The sequence below is a fragment of the Populus alba genome, chromosome 1, assembly GCF_005239225.2.
Source record: "Populus alba chromosome 1, ASM523922v2, whole genome shotgun sequence".
Classification (NCBI taxonomy): Eukaryota; Viridiplantae; Streptophyta; class Magnoliopsida; order Malpighiales; family Salicaceae; genus Populus; species Populus alba.
Window position 1 is genome coordinate 43,491,182 of NC_133284.1, and position 17,303 is coordinate 43,508,484.

The 17,303-nt window shown below is 33.6% G+C and overlaps 3 protein-coding genes across 6 annotated transcripts; 2 read left to right on the forward strand and 1 right to left on the reverse strand.

The window, feature by feature from the left end:
- Positions 1 to 2,425: 2,425 nt before the first annotated feature.
- LOC118063583 (protein ROOT INITIATION DEFECTIVE 3) lies at positions 2,426 to 3,976 on the forward strand. The gene has a single exon (XM_035077655.2). It carries the CDS (start codon positions 2,705 to 2,707, stop codon positions 3,941 to 3,943), a length of 1,239 nt encoding a protein of 412 aa, XP_034933546.1. The 5' UTR covers positions 2,426 to 2,704; the 3' UTR covers positions 3,944 to 3,976.
- A 144-nt stretch (positions 3,977 to 4,120) lies between these two features.
- LOC118063584 (protein VTE6, chloroplastic) lies at positions 4,121 to 9,759 on the reverse strand. 3 transcript variants are annotated; one of them, XM_035077658.2, is made up of 5 exons: positions 9,314 to 9,759; positions 7,518 to 7,771; positions 6,573 to 6,696; positions 5,386 to 5,490; positions 4,121 to 4,627 (listed from the first exon to the last, which is right to left on the reverse strand). In XM_035077658.2, exons 2-5 carry the CDS (start codon positions 7,745 to 7,747, stop codon positions 4,532 to 4,534), a joined length of 555 nt encoding a protein of 184 aa, XP_034933549.1. In that variant the 5' UTR covers positions 7,748 to 7,771; positions 9,314 to 9,759; the 3' UTR covers positions 4,121 to 4,531. The 3 variants fall into 3 exon arrangements, with proteins under 3 accessions (XP_034933549.1, XP_034933547.1, XP_034933550.1); XM_035077656.2 differs by having other exon boundaries at positions 9,165 to 9,759; XM_035077659.2 differs by lacking the exon at positions 9,314 to 9,759 and adding an exon at positions 9,165 to 9,269 and having other exon boundaries at positions 7,518 to 7,788.
- Positions 9,760 to 11,234: 1,475 nt separating this feature from the next.
- LOC118063586 (large ribosomal subunit protein uL13c) lies at positions 11,235 to 15,568 on the forward strand. Of its 2 annotated transcripts, XR_004689930.2 has the most exons (5): positions 11,235 to 11,593; positions 11,807 to 11,992; positions 13,411 to 13,581; positions 15,155 to 15,433; positions 15,468 to 15,568. XR_004689930.2 is itself a non-coding variant. In XM_035077660.2 (4 exons), the coding sequence occupies exons 1-4, from the start codon at positions 11,318 to 11,320 to the stop codon at positions 15,269 to 15,271; spliced, it is 750 nt and encodes a 249-aa protein (XP_034933551.1). In that variant the 5' UTR covers positions 11,235 to 11,317; the 3' UTR covers positions 15,272 to 15,568. The 2 variants fall into 2 exon arrangements, 1 of the variants encoding a protein (XP_034933551.1); XM_035077660.2 differs by having other exon boundaries at positions 15,155 to 15,568.
- The last annotated feature ends 1,735 nt before the right edge of the window (positions 15,569 to 17,303 follow it).

Sequence of the window (17,303 nt, forward strand, 5' to 3'; positions counted from 1 at the left end):
CTTTCCTGAAATCCAAGCCAAATTTTTCTTTTACTGGAAAGTGTTTTCCATTGACCAATTTTCCTACTGGCAAACAAACACAAGAAAGTTTGGAAAGTGATTTCCCGGAAACCACTTTCCGGAAAAACAAACACAGCTAAATGGAAAATATTTTCCTGAAAACTAAGTTAAATTTTTCTTTGACTGAAATTGACCGGAAAGTGTTTTCCGTTGACCGGAAAGTGTATCCGTTGACCGGAAAGTGTTTTCCGTTGACCAACTTTCCTAATAACAAACAAACACAGAAAGTTTAGAAAATGATTTCCCGAAAACTACTTTTCGAGAAAACAAACATGGCCCAAATATACTCATATAATAAATTATTTTGATATATTTTCAAATAAAAAATACTTAAAAAAATAATCGTTGTACACTTTCAAATACCTCAAATAATAATGATTGCAGTTTAAAGTATTTTTTTTTTAAATGTATTAAAATAATATTTTTTTTATTTTATAAAAATTATTTTTAATATTAATATATTAAAATAACCTAAAAATAATTTTAAAAACCATGTTCCTAAACCATACCCCTTTTATTTGTTAGCGGCTACAAGAAAGCAACATTCGTGATGCTGACAAGAGAAGACACTAGATGGAATATCAGTATCTTCTTCTCCTTTTCTTTTCTCCACCATGTTAAAAAACCAAACCAAGAATTTTGAAATTGAAGTGGGATGGTCTTTTCGCTCCCTTCTTGTTTTTTTTTTTTTTCTTTTTCAAAGGCATAGGTGTGGAAAGTAGGATATGCAAAATGCTAGTGATTAAAAAAAAATATATATATACTTTTTTTTATTCCTATGAAGTTTATTTGTAATTTCTTCACACATTCTTTTACTTCAAACTTCACCTCCTTATCATTTTCAACTCCTAATAATTCAATCTTTGTATGTCAAAGAACTCCAAGATAATTTTTCATAATACCTTTAAAAAACTTGTTTGAAATTAACATATTTTTTATGTTCTTGTTTGCAAGATTTTAATCTTTAACAAAAAAGTCACAATTTATTATTATATTCTCCAACTTAATATTGAAAGATTGAAATTGTTTTTCAACTCCCTCCTCGACCAATATTATCTTGAACATGATCAACTAATTTTGATTTTGTTTTCACCAAGATCCTCCTCATAAACAAGTGGCTGTCGAGGTGGGACTTCAAGAATAGGTATAGGATTAAGTATGCTTCTAGGTAAGTTTTCTTGCATTTTCCTCTTCTCTTCATGATCCTTCTTGGCACCTCTCAACTAATAGATGTTCCAAGTTATTTAACATAACACAATTTAACTTTTGTATTGAGCTATTTATCTCATATAGCCTCCACTCTTGCATTGTAGAATGAGTTGCTATCATTTATGTCCATCAAATAAGATAATCTATTTTGATACCAATTAACTCAATTTATAGTGTGTATAGAAACTAAAATTCATCAATTCGATAAAGAAAAAAAACTAGAATTCTCAAACCCTAAATTTACAACTTGTAATTGTAAAGAAAACTATGATATATTCAGAAAAACTTTAATTCAACAATATTCAATGAGAAAAAAAGTTATAAATCTATATTTATATTAGTCTACACCTAAAATCATTATAAAAAAAGTATTTTTATTAAAAATTTCATGGTTAGATAATAAAATCTAACTAGCTAAACAAATCCTTATAATTCTTAATACAATACAAATAATTATACTATAAAATTAGCATCCCGCGTCGCTATTCACTCCAAGCGAATACATGAGAATTATATTTTTCACACCAGCTACATAATCAAAATCAAGTGAAGATGACAATTTTTATTTTAAAGCAGGGATAATCAAATCCAAGATCAATTTCAGTTAGCAGGGCATCAAATCCAGAAAAACGTGTAATTAAAGAGAAGTCCATTTAGAGTTTTAACCCATTACTAAAGTAGCCCACCCATAAAACATTCAGATGCCCAGCCCTCCTCTTGCAATGCTGTGACCCTCCCCAGTTAATCAGGCAATTAATTTGTAGACAAGGAAGGTGATCAACATGGTAAGATTGTATTACTGTTTGGTGAATAATTCCTCCAATCTTGACGGGTTATGGAATGCAGCATTTATACATACATTTATGGTAAAAAAGATCACCTTGAGAAACAAAACTCTCAAGCTAGCTCCTCTCTTGCAGCCTGTAAGAAACCCAGAAGGGAGATTTCCTCTGAAACACACAAACAGTAAACAATGATGCAGCCTTAAGATTTTTCTCTCTATCATAACCTTTTGCCTATATGATCATACTATAACTCCAAAAGGTGGAAATACTAGTTACCACGCGATGATACTCCTCAAAGTCGTTTTCGGATACAGAATGGGGTGTATACCGCAGATTTGGTAAAAAATATTGTGATTTCTTACTAGGAATAAAGCTTAAGGTTCTACTTTGATGATGAACAGGATTAGTCTGCGAAACTTGAAACCTAACGCGAAAATGGTCTTGTTCTTGTTCTTGTCACGTGAACCAACCCACCATCCTAGTTCAACAGGTGTATAAAGAAAGCGAATTGCTGATGATATTAGTAACCTCGTTTTCAACGCCCAAGACCAAAAACCCAGCCTTAACATGGAATCCACGTTTGCCCCAAGTAAAATCGCAAGACATCCTCTATCTATTTATTGCATGCCCAGTAGTCCCACCTGAAGAAAATGTCTTCTTCTCGTGAGATTGTCCTTACTAGCTCTCCTGACGGCCCCATTACTGCTTATGACATCTTCTCAGGCACCACCCTAGCTCGCTTCTCTGGCAGCAGGTCACCACGCCATGGCCTAGTCCTTGCAGGGAAGGCTTATATTGCTGCCTCTCATATCTCCTCAGCCACTGCCTCCGGCTCAATTCACCTGTACAATTGGTGGTCCTCGACAGCTTTTCACCATCTGCCTGTCCCTGAACCTGTGGCTCCACTTGCTGCCACTCCTGATGGGTCATTTTTATTTGCTGGTGGCGTTTCTGGCAATGTCTATGCTCTCTCCATCCCTTCAGGTAACATTCTGAAATCATTTCCTGCCCACACCAAACCTGTATCCTGCCTTACAATCAGCAATGACGGGTCACTCCTAATTTCTGGTGGTGATGACGGTACCATACTTGTTGTTCCAATCTTTCAACTTGTTGATCAAACAACGGATGGGAATTGTAGCGATTTTATGTTGCATAGCTTTGTTGCACATGAGGGTCCAGTTACGGCTATTACTTGTATTGGGTTCTGCCACCATATTGTAATTTCATGTTCAACAGATTGCACAAGCAAGTTGTGGAGCCTCTTGGATGGAACAAACCTGCGCAAAATTACATTTCCATGTGCAATTTCAAGGATTGCTTTGGACCCAACAGGGACAGAATTCTACGCTGCAGGGGCGGACGGTTCGATTTATAAGGGATTTTTGAAAGTCGGAAGCAGAAAACAAGTGAGCCGCATGCTTGAATTGGCGATCTTGGCTGACAAACATGGTGGAGCAATCATATCTGTGGTGGTGATGAATGCGGGGAAGAATCTGGTATCTGCTGCAGAGGATGGGAGGGTGTATTTGTGGGAAGTTGAAAGAGGGCAGGTGATTATGGTTCTTGGCAATAACATGGAAAGCATAAGCGATCTGGTTGTCGCCAGTGGGATTGGTGATGCTAGAAGACAGGGTGTTAGAGTTGGCGATAACATGAATAAATCTGTTGGTGGAGGTATTGTGCTATCTGGAAAAGAGTTTACCAGATCAGTGAAGGATACAGTAGAGATTGAGGATGTCTTATCTGTGGCAGCAAAAGATAGGAGCAAAGCCATTGATATGCTGGAGTCTGCGATTGGAGTGTACGAGAGACTATTGGAACTCATTCTCAAGGAAGCCAGGGGAGGCACTAGCAAGAATAGCCATGAGGACAACGGTGACATGTAAACAGATTAGAAATTACAAAACCTAAATGGAGTAAGGAAATCCATAGGCCATAGCACTTGTCATGTGTGAGCAGCGCTAAATTAGGCATATTAGCTGCTTAATAAAAGCTTAGTGTGTAAAACGTTCCCCTAAATTATTTGTCACTGTTTCAGCTATTCAGAGGTTGTGAATTCAAAATTATATCGTTTCCATCAAAAAATTGCCACAAAAGAAGATTAAAAAAATCACATTGCAGAGTTGTCACTCTGTTGTCGCTGATCTCTTAACAAAGGACTAATGCATCAGCTAATAAGAATAAATAAAAATGGAAACATTTTGTATCTAACAACCATACAAAGAATACTATCCCAAACAGATCCAGAAGTGCTTATAAAGACCTCCTTGTTTGGCACTCTGTTGCAACGTAGCAGAGAGCTTTGAATGCAGATCACCAAACAGTCAATCTCACACCTCGAAGTGAAACAGGGCATTAAACTTTAACAGCACCTGATCATGCTTTGTTTATCAATAGAACTTGCAGGTGGCCGGAATGATGTTGATGCTAATATACAAAATGTTCAGGCATTTGTATGCTGCTGATTCATAGATTTAAGCACCCCCTTTTTGGACAATGACTAGCTGCATCAGTACTGCTAAAATGCTGCCCATGGATATGTTGATGACATTGACAGCATCATTGTTGAGCTGCGGAAAAGGAGCAGAAGCATCAAACTACATAATGTACGAGGCAGAAGTTTATTGGTGAACACAGACTCAAACATCCTATCAAATGATTGATGAAATCCTGAACCTAAGCAACATCAAGCCAGGTACACACTGGCTGCAATAGAGTTTTCAATACTCGACAGGGTGATGAATTATTCCAATAATCTGTAGAAACTCAGAGAAGTGGAATATTCTTTCTTAACATGCCCATTTCATAGTGGAGGGTCCGGACAAGCTAGGAGCCAAACAATGGCCTCAATTTTTTATTTTTTTTTATTACTCTCTGGTTAAAAGAGGTTCCACAATACAGCAAATATATCCATGAGGTAAATCCAAAACCAACCAGATGCTTCATCTCAACTCAGGTGATAATCCTCAATACCAAACTAGTCAGGTAAATTTGAATTCAAAGCTAACCACAATCTAACATAAATAATTAATTTAAGGTTCAAGCTGGTTAATGGTCTCCAAACAGTCATTGACAACAATGATCAGAATTCAGAACATATATTGACAACTGCAGATAAACATAACAAGTACAACAGCTGGCTTTATTCCATAGGTTGGTACACCAGTGACTGCTGAGTTTGAGCCTTGTATGGCTCCTGGAACAGGGAAAAGGGGGTGCGTTATGGGTAAGTAGTCCTTTAAACTCCTCAATCCCCCTCATAGGAGAAAAAAAAAGGGATTGTGAGTGCAATATGAGAAATTAAGTGATCTGTTTTTTGCTTGCTTACCCATTGAAACCCTTCTTTATCCTGGAAGGCAGCACCTATTATGCTCTCACCAACATTAGCAATTTGGGAAGCTATCACACATATAACTACTTCAGGTACATTTATCTGATCCATAGAAAGGAAAAGGAGAAAGATCAGGAAAATGTCAAAGCAGTTACACAATAAAATAGTGTGGCATTATCGGAACGAGATTAATAAATGATCTGAAGAAACAGCATATGATTCAGATCAATAAATAATCTGAAGAAACAGCATACAATTCAGATCAATACATAATCTGAAGAAACAGCATGCAAATGTTGTAAAAAATGGATGCACCTACCTGGTAAAGTCTCCTTGAATCCTGTTCAGACAGAGGATGCTCAGTTTAGAAGATGAAGAGGCTGCCCCTATTTGGCAGCCCATCATTAGACCAAGGGTTCTCTGCTGATGCACCAAAAACATCTTTTCGTGCTGATAAATGCACAATGCTTCCTTCAAAATCAAGTAACTTCCTAATTCTTACAGGGAAGTTTTTTACTAAAAAATACTTTTTGTTCATTCTTTAAATTTTAATTGTTTATGTCAAATATAGGGAGAAGGAAGGTTTAACTGAGGGATAAATTGGACCATGAGCAGCATAAAAACCCAATTCAAAGAACTATATCAAAAAGAACTACAAAAAAGAGAGGGGGTAATCGTCCTCTGCAGATAACAGGAGTGACTCCATAATACTAGGTTCCTTCCAAATCTCTTTTGGCAAGGCTTCAGAAATAAAATGGTGATCACAACAAAGAGCTAACTTTCTCATAGCAATCGGTGTGATTGGGGGCAGAAATTAAATGGAGAATATAAAGATCTATGGATCAAGCTAAACCGTGTTTTTAGATTTTACATTTGACAGTAACTATCAGCACTACCTTGCTATAAAAAACATAATCTGCGAATATGAAACTATGATAATGCTACTAGCATAAGGTCACGAAGCAGTGTGATGATCCCCAAAGCAATGTGAGAAAGAAGAAGGAAAGAGGCAGGAAAGAAAAGCTCATATTACTAACAGCCATTTGGTTGTACGAGCAACAATTATTTTCTTATGCTTATAAAGAATACAAGTCAACCTAAAGAAGAATAAATTATACACATAAAGAGTCATTTAAGCAATAAAAATGGTTGTGCATAATTAAAGACAAGATGACAAACAATACCTCACCCATGAGACAACCAATGGAGGCAAGAAGTATAGAGGCCAACAATCCAGCTAGTGTTCCCTCAGCACTGACAGCCCCTTCTGTTCCCCTTGGAACTACCTTAAATGTTGTAACAAGGTACCTACTCAAGCCACATAAATGTGAAATTAAAGACTTCTTACAGTCCATAGACAACAAACGATTGAGAAAGGCATCAAAGAATTTCATTAAAATCAATTTTTTTTTCCTATAAAATACAAGCTTCACTAAACACTGAAACCCTTGAAAGTGCAATGATCAAATAACAAAAAATAATTCCAACCAGCATTTCTAGATTATCAAGTTTCAAGTTAAGCTCTCATAAAAATGTTAACCCTCATAAACTATAGTGTAACTACAGCATGTAAAGAATTACTCAACTTGTGCACGCATATGTGCGTGCACTTGTGTCTGGGAGTGTGCAAGACCATGTTGCCTCGTAGGAAGGTTTCTATTTTTTTTTTCCTTTTTTTTTTTCTATCAGTTATAAATTGGATAATAAAAAATGCAATACATTGGATATGAGTCATTTGTAACAAAAGCACTAAACACATTTTACAGGTAAATGATGCAATACTGCTGATTGTCATTGGGATGGCATAATACTACATGCTTTCTTTTCAAGTGAATGAGATGAAACATAAACATAAACATAAACATATGAATTCAGATCCGACTAGATTATCAAACTTCTAAATCATCTACAAGTACTGCTTCTAAGTTATTTCTGGAGAAGCTATCGCGTATAAAATAATGAATAAACTAAATAGAACTGGCTGATGACTGATGCTATAAGTAGCAATAGGTTAATGCCATTTAAAGCCACTGAATTCAAAATCCTTCTTAATCATGAGTGACCGAATTAAAGTCTAAAAATTCAGAATGAACAGCCAAATCCTCACCAAACAGAAAAGCAATACTCACGTAGTTTTGCCATATGCCTTCCCTATCTCACTTGAGACTGTATCACTCAACTTGGTACAGAAACTGGCAACAAACCCAAGTCGCCAAAGTGCAAGAAATGCCTCGTCCCCTACTCGAAATATTGACAGAAAAGCGCACACACAACCAGCAGCACTTGAACCAATCACACTGCCTGGTCCTCTTCTTCCCTTCCTCTTCTCAGCCACTCCTTGAGCTTCCTTCTGTGCCATTTTCACTTTTGTAGCTGCAGTTCCCTACCAGCATAAATTAACTGAATCCTATTAAGAACAAGGTCTTAAATAACAAAAAAAAAGAGGCAATTACTAATAAAACACTCTTTAAATCAGGCATTTTGTTTTGTAAACATTCGGTTGCTAAAAGTATTCTCTAATTTTTACAATTCAAATCTTGCACATTCGATATACAGAATAATATATAAGATTGGAGAGAGAGAGAAGAGAAAAGAAAATCAAAATCCCACATAATATTTTTAAACCATTTAAAGAAATGAAAGGAATTACAAATTAAACCAGAAAGGACCGAAATTTAGAACAAAATAACTAAAAAAATCCAACACGTTGGCAGACTGGAAAATTAATTCTTATACAAAAAATGAATCAAAATTAAACGCACAAAAGACCCGTTTGTTTCACACAAAAAAAAAATAGTTTATTAAAAATTATTTTTTATGTTTATTTATCATTAAAAAAATTAAACAACAAAAACCATTTTCTAGTAAAAAAAAATAAAATTTTAACTTAGTTTTTAGAAAATTATTTTTCTTTTATTTAGACGGAAAACACTTTCTAAAAATTATAAAAAATTTAAAATATCATATTATTTGTTAATTATATCAAATTTGATCCTGAAATTTTTAATTGTTATATATTTTATTTTGAATATTTTTTTTCAATTTTATCCCTTAAAATTTAATTTAATTTAAATTTTATATTAACTGTAGCATTTATTTTTATGATTGTTATTTGTTATTCTTTTATTATTTTTTTAATTGAATTTTTTATACTTATTATTTTAACCGTTACTTATTTTATTTAAAATAATTTATAAAATTGTAATTATTATTATTTTAATTTCATCACCTTTTAATTTTTTTTATCAATTAAATTTGATATTCATTATTTTGTTATTGTTTTTATTTAAAATAATTTATAAAATTATTATTTTTTTAATTTATAAAATTTGTTTTTTATTATCTTAATAAACTTAAAAAAAATTAAAAATATATTTTTAGATTATTTTTTCATAATATAATCAAATATTAAAAATTATTTTTTAATTTATTTTATATAACACTATCAAATATCAAAATATAATTTATTTTTAAAAAAATTGTTTAAAAAAATTGTTTTTCATCAATCAAATAAGCCTAAATTAAATAGAATAATAATAATAATAATAAATCCAGCAATATAAACATGCATAAATATTATACAAATAACTAGAAAAGACAAAAAGCGCATAAAATATAACGCCTGAATCACTTAAACAAAAGGAATTCAATTACTTTAGCCATTAAAAAAAAAAAAACCCCAATAAAACGAATGACCAAAACCCAACAAAAACAACCCAAAACATAAATCAATATACATGCAAGTAAAGATTCAGTCCTTTTCTTTTCCAACTCACAATAATAAAGTAAGAGGCAACAAGGAGGAACCCAGAAGGACCAAAAGCGCGCCAAGTGAGAGTACCCAACAAAAAAGCAGCAAAAATCCCAGAAAGAGAGAGCCCAGATACCAAAATTGGAGACCCGACAAGAAAAATAGAGAGATTACTGAAAAGCGCTGATTGCCAAGTGGGCGGTGCTGATTGGATCAATCTCATAGCCTCTGATAGAACTCCTTGCGTCGAGATTGCATTTGGTCTGTGAGGGAGCATTTTGTTGAGGGATGGAAGTGGGGATTGAAGGTTTTCTGGGGTGGATTTGAGATTTGGAGAAGTGGAGAGGAGCGAAGAGAATTGGGTGTTTGATGTGGAGGACTCTCGAAAGTGCCATTTTTGTGTGTTCTGTTTTGACTTTAGGTGGAAGTTTAATGTGAAGTGAGAAGCATGAGTATTCGACTATCCAAACAAAACTGGGTTAGAGCTCCGATTTAAGTCAGGTTCACCCGATTACTCCATTTCTCGGTTAAACTCGGTAAGGGTTAAGGTTCGAGTGCTGGTAATAACTGATAAAATTAAGTAATATCTACCTTTTATCTGAAAATTATTTTTTTTTCCCCGGCAGTTAAGGCTCATCAATCTAAGGCCTGTCCTTAACTCTTGAGTTTCGGGAGCCGGCTCCTCCAAGTCCTTGTCTATTAGGTTTTGTAACCTCTTTGGAGTAACATATTGTTTTTTAAAAACTTTATTTATTTTATTTTAAATTTAGTTTTTGATATTGTTACATTATTTTAATGTGTTGAAATAAAAAATAAATTTTAAAAAATAAAAAATTATTTTGATGTATTTTTAAATAAAAAGTAATTTGAATAGTAATCCTTATCTTTATATAAAACACTATCTTAACACATTAAAATATATATATATATATATATATATATAAATATTGATAAAATATTTAAAGAAATAAAATAATTTAACAAGTAAAGGTATTCTACTCGAGTTAGGGGATACGTCTCTTGTAAGAGTCTAGGACAATCAGGGTTTTACTCGCTCACCTAAGCCTATAAAAAAATATTTTCCGAGGGATGGAGTTTCCTCGAATTCAAAAAAAAAAAATCTTTATTTTTTTAATCTCTTAAGCTAACTTTATTCTAAAAAGAGGATTCCTTGCTTGCATTATATCCATAAGCATGTCTCATTATCAATTCTCTTTTATTTTTAAATATCCTTTGCACCAATTATAATGAGGATATATGAGATATGAGAGAGAAAATGATGACATCACTTGTATTATTAGAAAGATATTAATGAGGCAAATGAAATAATATCAATAAAAGTCATTAATGGTGACCAGAGTGAGCTACATGAGTTGTCTAAAGGTAAATGATTCATTTGTTACCTTAGAGCAGCTCGTGTGGTCCACTTCAGTCACTATTAATAACATTTCTTGATATCCTTTGATTTGTCTCATGAAGATCTTTTTAATAGTGTTGATGTGTGTTTGGGGTATGTAGCAGTGAGACAAGAAAATAATGAATAATCCTTTCAAATTATTTAACTAGACAAGAAATCTATAGCAATCAAAATGGGTCATGATGGGCACTATAAAGGTTAGGTTGTGTAAAATTATAAATACTTTAGAAAAGACTTACATGAGCTAACTCGAATGAGTTAAGAGCCAAATAACAAAGATAACCCTAATTAGAGATAACAAGTCCTCACCAATCAAGCAATAAAAAGATTGAGAAGAAAAGGAAACCTATATTTCAAATTAAATAAAAATACATGCATATCAAACATACCCGAAAGCTACTAGAAAAGCAAAGCAAATAGACACCAAGAAAATATAGACAACAATTAGACATGTGGAGGAATTAAAGAGGGGCAAACAAAGACAATTAAGAGAGTAGCCTATGTCTAAAGAAAATAGTGATTTAGTTTATTTTAGTAATTTATAATTTATAATCATCATGTAATTTATACGGGCTCCGTAAAATGCGGGGTTGGATAATCTCTCTCTCGAAACTCAAATCCGTCTTCCATGGGCTCATCCAAGCCCAAACCACACAGCTCAAATGAAAAGACGAACTCCATCTTATCCAGTCGCGTGACTAGAGGAGGACAGCAGCAAGGACTTGGCAGGGAGAGGGAGCGAGTGAGAGAGAGATACGAGAATGGCAATGCTTTGTGCCTCATCTTCTTTTACTTCAACAAAACCCTCTTGTTCTTACTCAGCAAGGAACGGCACTAGTATTTGTACTACCCCTTTTGTTGCTGGGTTCTCATTTTCACAATCAAAATTAAATCCATGTGTCAAAACTTCTTTCTTTCCTTTGAATAATGGCAGCCGTAGTTTTGAGGTTCGGTGCGAGAAGAAGGAGAAAAACGTAGTCGCTCGCGTTCCTCTTGACCAACGCTGGTTGTTTGAAGAATCTGAACTTAATGGCCCTGTAATTTCCTCTCTTTCTTTCTCAAGTTTCTTTAATTAAATTGTTACAACTCCTGATGTGTAATTATCGTATTTCTTTTGGTTATCTGGGTTTTTTTTCCTTTCTGATATTTGCCAGGCTTTGAGTCCCTTTGTAAGATTCTTATGGCGGTGCGTGATGTTCACTTTTGCTTTATTTCAATTTTTTGTTTTGTTGTGGTTTTATTTTGAATAGGATATTTGGAATACGACATGGTATCCTAAAGCTGCAGATCATATTAACACGGAGAAAACTTGGTATGTTGTTGATGCAACTGACAAGATTCTTGGAAGACTGGCATCTACAATTGCCATTTACATTCGTGGAAAGAATTTGGCGACTTACACTCCTAGTGTGGACATGGGGGCTTTTGTGATCGTGGTATGTGGATAGAATAAGGACGCATGTTCCATGCCTTTCTTTAACCATTTGCAATGAATGTTGAATGCGTAACGTATCACTTTATTTCATTTTATTTTCATCTGCTAAATATTTCTGAAGTTGGGAGCTTTTGTTGTTTTCAAGTAGATAGAACTGTTATATATTTCTTATTGTGTCACATTACATTGCATTTGATTAGTTTCTACTAGATGTTATCCTTAATGCTCCTGGTATGGTTTCAAACCTCAAATAGCTTTGTGTCTTGTGCATTTTTTGCATTAGTCAAAGTGAATATGACAAATATGGATCATGATATATTATTTGTTTCACCTGCCTTTACTTGTTTCTATCTTAATTGTGTAACTTGCAAGCTCATTGCCGCATATTTGGAGTTGAGTGGCTCATCATCTTATCAAATGCATTAAGGCTTGATTACAGTGTATTTGGCGTTGAATGGTTCATAAAATCTTATCAAATGCATTAGAAGAATGTTCTGATGAACATAGATAGAGAGTTATAAAATTGTTCAAAGGATTAGCATTCCCAATTAACAAAAGCAATGAACAAGTGTACTGCTCTTTATGTATAGGTTTTGAGGTTGTTATCCTCTAGGAAACCAATTATCTTCCAGTCAATTTAGTACCATAAGCATCAAATTGGTGGAAGTGGGTTGATACTGAAGGCTTCATGCAGCGCACTTAGGTTGCTGAGTGTTTATCCTCCTTAAGAAAAATCTTGTTACATTATGGATTATTTACTAATTTTTTTTGTTACGGTGGCATAATATAATGTATCTCTTAACACTCCTATTGATAAGATCATCGATCACTCAAAGTGCTTAGTACGAATTACTGATGTGGTTTGGATGAGGAAGAGAGTAGGTGCTAGTTGTTTTATGACCATGTTTTGTACCAGAATCTTAATACATATAGAGGCTTGTCTCACTTCATCAGGTATTTTCAGACATGAGAGAACTTCTTCAAAATTTGAAATTGAAATTCCGCCAACAGTTTATCCACATGGTTGTTGATTTGATCTAGAAAAAGTGTGATGAAGAATTAGACTTCATAATGTCTCATTGCAGGATTTCACTGAATGATATCTGTTTTGATTTCCAAAACATTAATCTCTATATCTTTTCCTTTGTTTGTGTACCAACCATTTTTTCTCAAAATATTGTCATCTAGAGATTCACCTGATATAATTTGCTCACAACTCCACTCAGATTTAATGGATAATTGGTATTGTAATTGTTTCCATGCAATTGTACCTGCTTGTTGAGGTTCTGATGCAAGGATTAGTGGGACATTTCTACTTCATCCCTGAATGTCAATTGTTGTACAGTGCTTCTTATTGTATCAATTACATTTAACTTGTGCTAAAGTTCTGAAAGTTAATCCTTTATCTGATCACAAAAGGTAAATGCTGAGAAAGTTGCTGTATCTGGTAAGAAGAGGACCCAAAAGTTATACAGAAGGCATTCAGGAAGACCAGGTGGTATGAAAGTGGAGACATTTGATCAGCTACAACAAAGGATTCCAGAAAGAATTATTGAACATGCTGTTCGTGGTATGCTTCCTAAAGGAAGGGTGAGTGCTTATGTTCCGACTCAGAAAGAGTATAAGTAATTTATTTATTTATTTACAAGTTTTCTCATTCCTTAAGGATGTCTTATCCAGCTATCCTCTTAGCTGTACCGAATTGTTTTCCCATTCTCAATAAAAATGCTTATAAAACGAAGTACACATATTGGACCTTTATATGTTTTAGGATTTCTGTTTTGCCTGTATTTTTACAACAAAGTTTTTCCATGAAGTCTGATTAAATATTTTTTATTTTCGTTGCTTTATTTAAAAAATTCTTGGTTTTCCTTGGTGCTTTGCTCTGCAGTATTAAATATTCATATTTTAACATAGGAGCTGTAGTCTTTTCTTCTCAGGTGTTTTGATCTTCACTCTTCAGTTGCATTGCCTTTTTTGCCCAGTCTTACTCTAAAAGCATCTTGTGTACATAGGTTTGCAACAAGTTTATTTGAAATGCTTTGAATTTAAATCATTGGCCTGTCATTGGACAAGTTGGAATGATAGAAGCCTAATTCATTATTGATATCCTATTCAATTATGGTTTTGCATGTAATTGGGCTGCTAAGATCTGCATGCTAAACTAGCTGATGCTAAAAGATTGAGGGGATGCAGTCCTCGTGATGCCAGGGCTGGCATGCTTTGACATGTTGCCTTTTTGATGGGCTGCATAACCTAACATGTGAATGCATGTGCATGCACATGATCAGAAAGATCTTTGCGGATATGCCGACAATGTGAAAATGCTGAAAGGATAGTGAGTAGCCGTAGAGGCTGAGCATAAGTTGGCGATGCCCTCTTAATGATTTTGGATTGTCAAGCATAAGTGATTTTGAGCTTTTAAAAAATGCATGCAGCTGAGAAGAAAAAGTAATAAGGATGGCTTAGTGAGAATTGAAGAGTGCTTACTGCATGCTCATTGTTGACTTGGATGAAAAGTTTAAATTTCTCATGTCACTAAAGAACAGATTTTGGATGAATCAATTTGTTACGCTTCCTAAAACAATCTGGCTTTTCCCGAGTTCATTGGCAGGCCAGTGTTATACCTGAAAAAGCTCTTGCTTCGCCCCTGGCTAGCCTTTTTGCCAATGCTGCCATTGTTTGTTTACTTTTGTTTTGTTCGTAACTGATGTAAGTTTATATACCATTAGATGATACTTAAGTCAGATGAGAGCTTTTATATGTTTGGGTAGTTAGTAGGATAGGGGAGTCTGGCATCAAGTAGTTCTGTGAGTGATGGCCTGATGGATTGCAGGACAGTTGATTTGGCATTAGTCTCTGTAAAATATGAGAGGATAATTACAGAGTTCAATTAGAAATCAAAAGGGAAACTCTGACAAATATTTTTTTCTCATAAACAATTAAATGCATGTGAGATTTACATGTGCTGGTATGCTTGTGATACACTGTGTTAGCTTTATGATTTTTAGTTAAATAGATCTATTTCATTTCTTTTCTGAATGATTTTTCCCTTTAACATCTATTTGATGTCTTGTCTAAAATGCTTCTCCTTCATGCTGACTGCATTATTGGCTATCTGCTTGTTTCCCAATTATATGGTTTCAACGTCTGTTTCCTGCAGCTTGGCAGAGCATTATTCAACCACCTTAAGGTTTACACCGGCCCAACTCATCCACACGAGGCTCAGAAGCCGATTGACTTGCCGATAAGGGACAAGAGAATACAAATGGAGAGATAGATTTGCTTCATAACCCTGGCTTTAGATATGGCTATCAATCTATCTTTGCCACAATGTTTCCCATGTTTGTTGCATAGCCTTCCTATGAAGAAAAGCTTTTTGTTCCCGTTTCTCTTGGATAATAGAGGTAATTGGAAGTGGTCTTGCCTGTCTTTTGCCAAGGTTCAGCGGGGAATCAAGGAAGTTCATTTTGCAGGTTTCTGTTGTTTCAAATGTAATTTACCTGAATCTACAATGTATTTTGTGTCACAATTTATTATTTGCTTAAATGAAAGGAGTAGACTGCATCTTATTATAGCTGGAGACTAGCTTTTTGCCCGTGCTGCTTGACAAGTTGGGTGCTTTTTTTCTTTTTTCAACCTAAAAAAAATATTAAAATGTTAGGAAGTAAAAACGCTGACGTATAATGGTGGTTGAAATACTTCTAAAATATTTAAATAATAATATATGATAATATATTTTATGAAATTTTAAAAAAATATATTGAGATTTTTGCTAACATGTGATCTAGGTGTGAGATCTCGATAAAACTAAGAAATTCATATCAAAATAAATTAAAAAAACTTAATTATAACAAAATAAATATTAAAGGTTGAATGTAGAAAAAAAAATTAAATTAAAAAAAAAATAAATAATTTTGAGACTTGGATCATTGTGTCGACTGAGTTTAATAAGTTCAGTTAATTTAATAACATAAAACAACACAACCTTAGTTTAATAACATTAAAAGCAAAGCAAACTTGGAAAAATCTTTTAAATCCATCTTAATATTTCAAAACTGTAACCCGTGAAATCTTAGATTTGTACTCTTTTAAAAAACTCAATTCTCAATTAATTTAATATTGAAGAATAACATAAATAAAAAAAATTAATTTAAAAATCTTGTCAAATATGGAAAATAACAATAAAAAAATGAGAATCAAACCCAATAATAATAAAAAAATAAAATCATAAAAAAAAAATCAAAATGGCTCCAAACTGGACAGAATCACCATGCACATGCCATTTAGAAAGGAAAAGGATGCCGAGACAAATCATAATATGTGGTGGAACAACGATTTTAACCATTAAAGTCAATTGCACGTGCTGCCCGAAGGTAGTAGAGTGGCTAACTTGTGCGATGCATGCGTAAGCAATTATTTTTATTTTATTTACCAAATTACTTCATTGGGCCAGGATCAAATAAATATAATGAAAAAAAAATCATGAAATTACAAAAAAGCCCATAAAGCCATGCCTTTAGAATTTTGTTTTCAAGGGCAATTTAGTCATTACACTATTCTTTAAAAGTAAAAAAATAAAAAATGTTCCTAGACCATAGTTAATTGTGTTTTTTTTATTGCTTTTAAGGGTATTCAAGTAATTTTATTGTAAAAAAATTATGAAAAGATCAATATACCCTTTAATAATTTTAGAATGATAAATGGATCTCACGAAAAGAATATCTTACCCTTTAATATTAGTTATACTTTTTTTTTTTTTAACAAGGGCAAAGGTATAATTTCAAAATTTTAATCCATAATTAATAATGTTTTTGCTATGATACTTTTTCCACACCATCTAGGTTTTTTGTTTTTGGTTAATATGGGACTAATATTTGTATGGGATGACGCTAACTTTTTTTTTTTTTATATTATTATTATTAACATGGATGTTCGAGTCAGCTTATGCTTTCCTTGACTAATTTCACAAACCCTAAAGTTAACGACCATGTAAGTCTCTAGTGACCCTGAGGTTTGTAAGACTCGAACTGGTGATCTGTAGAGAGTAAACCCAAAACTTGACCAAGTGAGTCACACCTCTCAAAGTTTGAGAGAAACTTTTGTAAGTGATAGCTATGGTTAATGCGTCTTATGCATAGTTTGAGTTTATATAAAGGTAAAAACATCGTGAGCTTGGCTTCGTATTTGCCTGCTCACATAAATTACATTAGAAGAGTGAATATGACACAACAAAAACAAAGCAAGCATAAAATAACATAAATTTATGTCATATAGAGTCTTTGTATAAAAAATTTTAATTCAAAATTTTA

Coding starts and splice junctions, on each gene's coding strand:
- LOC118063583 (XM_035077655.2), top strand. CDS start 2,705: ATGTCTTCTTCTCGTGAGATTGTCCTTACTAGCTCTCCTGACGGCCCC.
- LOC118063584 (XM_035077656.2), bottom strand. CDS start 9,416: ATGCTCCCTCACAGACCAAATGCAATCTCGACGCAAGGAGTTCTATCA. Junction 7,772..9,164: donor TTGCCTCTTACTTTATTATT/GTGAGTTGGAAA, acceptor TTATGCTGGTAG/GGAACTGCAGCTACAAAAGT. Junction 6,697..7,517: donor AAGGCATATGGCAAAACTAC/GTGAGTATTGCT, acceptor TGGCTTGAGTAG/GTACCTTGTTACAACATTTA.
- LOC118063586 (XM_035077660.2), top strand. CDS start 11,318: ATGGCAATGCTTTGTGCCTCATCTTCTTTTACTTCAACAAAACCCTCT. Junction 11,594..11,806: donor AATCTGAACTTAATGGCCCT/GTAATTTCCTCT, acceptor TATTTTGAATAG/GATATTTGGAATACGACATG. Junction 13,582..15,154: donor GTATGCTTCCTAAAGGAAGG/GTGAGTGCTTAT, acceptor TGTTTCCTGCAG/CTTGGCAGAGCATTATTCAA.